The following is a 6,095-nucleotide window of genomic DNA, read 5'->3' as shown; positions in this document are numbered from 1 at the left end:
GACGAGGAGAGAAGTTAAATGAACACCAGAAGAACAGAGTGTCCTGGGAGGGTTGCATTAGGGTTCAGGGGAGTTGGAACGGGGTGTCTCCAGACTCCAAGGGTCTGAAGTCCCTGGGGAGGAATGAGCCTAAAGACACGGGTGGAAGGGTTGGCTTTGCTGGGGTGTAGTAAAAGAAATTAGGATTTTCAGGATTTGGCAACATCCCGTTGCTAGAGGTACTTGAGCAAAAAGGGTTGGCTGCCTGTCAGGGGTGTTACCATTCAGATTCCTGTGCAGGGAGGCAAGTTGGCCTAGGTAAAGGATGGCAGGTACCTAGGAAGCATACCACTGTTGTTCTGTCTGTCCCGGTCCGGCGCCCCTGACAGGCATCACTAATCGATCATGGCACACTGAGCACAGCACTCCAGGCAGCCCCTCCCACCCGAGATAGTTAACGCAACGTCGCCCTTCTACTCTCCCTGCTCCAGGACTCTGACTCTCCCTTCCCTTCTGTAAAATGGGTCCATGCCTTACTGCTGCAGGGAAAGCTTACGAGATCACCTACGTGAGGCTGAAGTTCCATACCAGCCGCCCCGAGAGCTTTGCCATCTACAAGCGCACCCAGGCTGATGGCCCATGGCAGCCCTACCAATATTACAGTGCCTCCTGCCAGAAGACCTACGGCAGGCCCGAGGGCCAGTACCTGCGCCCTGGCGAGGACGAGCGCGTGGCCTTCTGCACCTCCGAGTTCAGTGACATCTCCCCGCTGAGCGGTGGCAGCGTGGCCTTCTCCACACTGGAGGGCCGGCCCAGCGCTTACAACTTCGAGGAGAGTCCCGTGTTGCAGGTCAGAGAGCAGCCGGGCCTGGCCGGTCGGGACTGGGCTGCGGGGGGGTGGGGGTGGGGGATCCCTGGGCCCGGGGGTGCACAGGAAAGTCACGAGCGGAAGGACCCGGGGTCCTACGGGATCCCACAGTTTTCAGATCTGAAACAACAGAAGCCTTTGTGGTGTCTGCACGTGTTGTGGACGCCGCCAGTGAGCTAGATGGAGGAGGACCTGCTCAGCCAAGCAGAAGCGTCCCTTCCCCTGCCCATTGCAGCAGGGCCCTGTGGCTCCCGGGAGCCCTGTGACAGCCACCAACTCAGCTGACCCCTCCCTTATGTGGGTCTGGACTGGAGAAGGGGTTTTCCAGGGGCGCACATGGGTTGGTGGAAGGGCCCAGACCAGAACCCGAGTGTCCTGACTCCTTCCTCACTGGTGCTCTTTCTAGATGCTTCTAGCACACCCTCCCGAGGGCCTTGCTTCCTTCCTCTGTGAACCGATAACGTTGCCCCCCGTGTGTCCCCGAGGGCTTTTATGAGGGTAAAATGAGAAACATGAAAAGAACATGAGTTTGGGAATCGTGGATTCCTGGTTCTGTGCTATAAGGCGGCACTGTCTAGAATGTTCTGCAGTGACAGATGTGGTCTCTAGCTGAGCCGTCCAGGGTGGTAGCCACTAACCATGTGTCTATAGGGCACCAGAAATGAGACTAGCATGACTGAGGAAGTGTATTTTAAGTCTTATTTTAACGAATTTTAATTTAAATTGCCTGGTCTGGACAGTCAGTTATGAAGCGGCCGGCACAGTGCTTGGCACGTAAGAAGTGCTCGATCACGCTTTGAAGGGAAGAGCCCCCAGTGGCTCAAGAATAGGCCTGTAGCTGTATCCATTCACACCTCCTGCTGTCTAGCCCACCGGGGTCTGCTCAGGTTTGTGGCCTTTACTGGTATTGGTCCCCCCGCACGTCCACGTTCCTGAGTGTCGGTGACCTTTCGCCTACAGATGCAGTGCTCTGCTCCATGTTTCTGAGCACTGGACGGCCCTCTAGTCCACACCCCTGGGTCTCCTGTGCTGAGAAAGTCTGCCCTCCCCTCCCTTGACAGGCTCAGAACACATCCTTTGCCGGTCAGAGATAACCCCGGGCGCCAGGGATAGAATTCCTGTTGATCTCTAGAGGGAACACTTAGGCCCAGAAAGAAATTGTGTCCCTGCCCCGGCTGCCCAGCACAGAGGCACATGGAATCAGCTGGTTTGGGGTCCCCAAGACCACCCTCAGGTTCAGCGATTGTCTTGAAGGGCTCACAGAACTCATGACAGCCGTGAAACTCCCAGCGACAAGAGGTGCCTGGAGCAGCGCCCAGGAAGGACCAGGGGTGGAGCTTCGCGTTGTCCTCTCCCAATATAGAGTCGTGGGGACGGCATTTTTTTCTCCCAGTGACGTTGTGACAGCATGCAGAGTATTGTCAACCCAGGAGGCTCGCCTGTACCTAGGAGTGGGTCACATAGACATGGCCCATTGCCTGCATGGCTGACCTTAACCTTCAGCTCCCTCAGAGGACAAGCTGATTCTGTGTGGCCCAAGGCACCTGCATAAACCAGTTGTTAGCATAGACTGTCTGGAGTGGCCCGAGACCACAGGCCAACAAAGATACTCTTACCAAGCAGGGCATTCTAAGGGCTTAGAAGTGACCTCCCAGGAGCGGGGCAAAGGCCAAACCTCTCTTTGGGCAAGGCTAATCCTTTAAGGTACAGGATCACATTTCCAGATGCCCGGGTCCTCTTTGTCTCATTAAAAATATTCGTGTGTCATCATCGTGATTCTGTTTAAAATGACAATTTCTTCTCCACGGGGTTCCAAGCTCTGTAGATTACCAATTATCAGCCAAGGTCATCGGAAGACAAGCAGAGGGCCGGGCCCCTGTTCCTGTGTCTGAGGCATCAGCCTGGGGCAGAGGCTCGGGCTGAGACCCTCCCGTGACTTGTCTCCTATGTGCTGGACGTTGTCCCCGACAGAGAAACGACCTCTTCAGAAATGCCGCCCCCACCCCCCACCCCCCCACCCCCTATCCCAGGCAGAACCCAAGGTCAAAGAAAGACAACGAAAGGCAAGCCCACCTTGCCCTTCCGTCCTTCCTTCTGGGAACATCTGGGACGGCGCTTCCTCTGAGGACTCGGAGCATTTCGGGGTGGGAAGTAATGAAGGATATGTCCACGTGCCTGCAGGGTCTTGGGTCCCTCTGTTCCCCAAGAGGGGCCAAGGATCCTGGGGAGAGGGCCAGCTTGCCAAGCAGAATCGGGCCACCAGAACCGAGTGGTCACCTGAGCGTCTCCCCTGCGGGGTGCTGGCTGGAGCAGAAGCTCCCCGCCCCCTGCCTCTGAAGGCCATATCCTGGACCCCAGGGTCTGGCCAGAATCCACCCGAGAGCCCACTTGTGGTTTTAGCTGGGGCCATTACGAGCTGCAAAGGCCCGTTGTACCTTGGGGCTCCGATTTGCCCTAACATGACCTTTAAGGCATCAGGGAGAGCCCCATACGATTTGGGCTGAGGGAACAAATGCCCCTTCTCTCTCCCAGCCCGCGACCTCGTGCACGCTGGGCTCCGCCGCCCCAGGCACTAGCTCTCTGCTCCAGGGACCCAGCAGCATCAGCACAGCCTGGGCATTTGCTAGAAATGCAGAACCTCAGGCCCTGCCCCTGACCTCTGCTTCAGAGGCTGCGTTTTAACCAGATCCCTGAAGGCACACTGACATTTGCCAGGCAGCTGGCTGAGTGACGGGCGCTTACGGACTCCGCTCGGTGCTGAGGCTCCCGCTGAAGTTCTTCTGGTGCCGGACCCTCCCTCCCCAGCGGAAACCTCCTTGGGCAGAGGCCCCGGGTCCCAGGCAGTGGGCTGGCGAGCTGCTGAGCTCAGAGGGAGCAGCAGAGACCCTGCGTCACGCTGGGGCCCGAGGACAGACTTTGCCAGAAGTTCGTTTCTGCCCTGATGGGCCTGATTGCTAAACCAGGAGCTCCTGGGCTGAATTAAAATGCTGATTAAAATTCAGCCGGAGCTGCCTCTGTGTACCTCTGATTATAACAGCAGGCGGATGAAAATGTCAGCCTTCACGTGGGCTCTCTCCTACCTCCCCGCCACGCTCTTCCAGGGGGAAGGTGTCATTCAGCGATCAGCAAGTATTTACTGAGCGCCTGCTACGTGCCAGGCAGAGCCTGGGGGCTGGGGATGCCGTGAGAACAAGGGGCCCCAAGTCCCTACTCTTGTAGGTACAGATGTCACCTGGGGCAGGTGACTGGCTGTGGGAGCCTGAGCATATGAGAAGCCTAGAAACTAGGACCTGCCCCACATCAGGCCCAGCTGAGTGGGGGAGAAGGGCACTGGGACATGTCCTCCCCCCCCTAATATCTAGGGTGGGAGAAGTTAAGTGCACAACAGGTGATATAGGCTGGGCTGCTTTGGCCCTGCCCCCCAGCACCTCGGCCACTTACTGAGCATGTCCCTACCCCACGCCCCACTGTTGACATTGGCCATCCTCCTCCAAACACCCTTGTGGGGTTGGCACAATTCCTTGTCCCATTTTACAGATGGGGAACGGGAGCCTCCGAGACCTCGAGTAATTCCCCAAAGTTGCACAGCCAGTAAGTGGCCTGGCCCCCAGGCTGGCTCATGATCCCAAAACGCAGGCTCCTTATTTCTGCACCGTTCTTGTGATTTGTCTAAGCTTGGTTTGTCCCTGGGTCCCATGAGACCCGCAGGGCAGCCAGCTGGACCTTCAAGCAGAACTCAGGAGCCTGCTGATGCCTTCCCTCCTCCACCCTTGCCCCCCGCCCCCCCAGGAGTGGGTCACCAGCACCGAGCTCCTCATCTCCCTGGACCGGCTCAACACGTTTGGGGACGACATCTTCAAGGATCCCAAGGTGCTGCAGTCCTACTATTATGCTGTGTCCGACTTCTCTGTGGGTGGCAGGTAGGTGGAAGGCAGGACGGCAGGGCCTGGGAGCCCAGACCCTGGGTTGTGGGCAGAAAGAGGGTGGTCACCATATGGGGGTCACCCAGTGGCTGCCGTGGAGGGTGGAGAAGCCACTTCAGATGCCTCAGGGGACAGAGGAGGGGCAGGATCCTGGTCCCCTGGGCCCGGCGTTCGAGGTCTTCACGGCCCAGCCACATCCCAGCTCCTTCATTTCCTGTATCAGCCGTGCCTCCGCTACCATGTGCAAGACATGCGAGACCTCGCACCTGCTGATCCCTCCGCCTGGAGGTCCCTGCCCCTTCACTTTCTCCTCCCTCCCTTCCTCCCTTTCTTTCTTCCTTCCTTCCCTCCCTCCCTTCCTTCCTTCCTTCCTCCCTTCCTCCCTTCTTTCTTTCTCTCCCTCCTTCCTTCTATCTTCCCTTCCTTCCTTCCTCATCCTTTATCCCTTCCCCTCTGTTCCTTTCCCTTCCCTCCTTTTTCTTTCCAAGTCAAGCTGGTTAAGGATGACCACGGGCCTGTGCAGGGCTTGAAGCTTTCAAAGATTTACTTCTATCAGCACTCCTGATTTTACAGACCACGCAGCCCATCCACACCATTCCCGCCCCAGTCTCCTGCTAACCTTGGGTATGGTTGGGCTTCACAGGGACCCAAACATTTTAAATAAGACTTTGAGGCACCTCTACGCAGACGAACGGGTCAGGCCACTCCAATGCCCCACGGAAGGGGCCCCGAGTGAGCAGGGGCTGTGTTTCTGACCCCCTCTCTCCTGTGGGCACTGCCAGGCTCTGCCATCTGGACCCCTGGTGCTGGCTCCCCGGGCTGCTGTGGTTTGGCTGAGCATCTCTCCTCTCTGGGAAGCAGGGGCCGCCCAAAGGGCAGAGGCCTGTCTTTCTCAACATCCCTGGCCTGTCTCCCCGTGGCTGTCGGTAGTGGGCACACATGGCGGGCTGGGGAACCAGGGGAGGCTCACGCAGTGTCTTCAGCAGGAACGCTTGGGTGCTTCCTTCTTGGAAAGGAAAGAGGAAGACAAAGGCGTTCCCGCCCCAAACTCAAGGGGGTGGCAGACTGTGATCAGATTAGTATCCAACAAACATGTCCTCCACCCCAGAATAATAAGGACGGGGGCCAGGGCGGGGTGCGCCAGCCGGCAGGGAGACTGCTCTGCAGACAGGGGCCCAGCCAAGGTGGGAGGAGGCCAGCATCCTGGGCAGAAGGGCCAGCGTGAGCCACCTCGGGAGACAAGGCTGCAAGATGGTCTGGTCCGTGGACTGAGTTCCCTCATGTCCCACAGGCAGTGGGGAGCTGTGGAAGGATTTGGCCAGGGT

The 6,095-nt window shown here is 57.9% G+C and overlaps 1 protein-coding gene across 1 annotated transcript in view; it reads left to right on the top strand.

Moving 5' to 3' along the window:
- Positions 1 to 304: 304 nt before the first annotated feature.
- LAMC3 (laminin subunit gamma 3) overlaps positions 305 to 6,095 on the top strand; it is a 43,444-nt gene continuing 37,653 nt past the window's right edge. Inside the window, exons 1-3 of the mRNA XM_035016578.1 lie at positions 305 to 311; positions 525 to 829; positions 4,637 to 4,767. Coding sequence (XP_034872469.1) covers positions 305 to 311; positions 525 to 829; positions 4,637 to 4,767 — 443 coding nt within the window. The remainder of the gene's footprint in view (positions 312 to 524; positions 830 to 4,636; positions 4,768 to 6,095) is intronic.

Source organism: Mirounga leonina, unplaced genomic scaffold (genome assembly GCF_011800145.1).
Source record: "Mirounga leonina isolate KUSES-001 unplaced genomic scaffold, KU_Mleo_1.0 Mir_170, whole genome shotgun sequence".
Lineage (NCBI taxonomy): Eukaryota > Metazoa > Chordata > Mammalia > Carnivora > Phocidae > Mirounga > Mirounga leonina.
The sequence above is the reverse complement of the archived record's forward strand: the minus strand, read 5'-3'. Positions and strand labels throughout refer to the sequence as shown.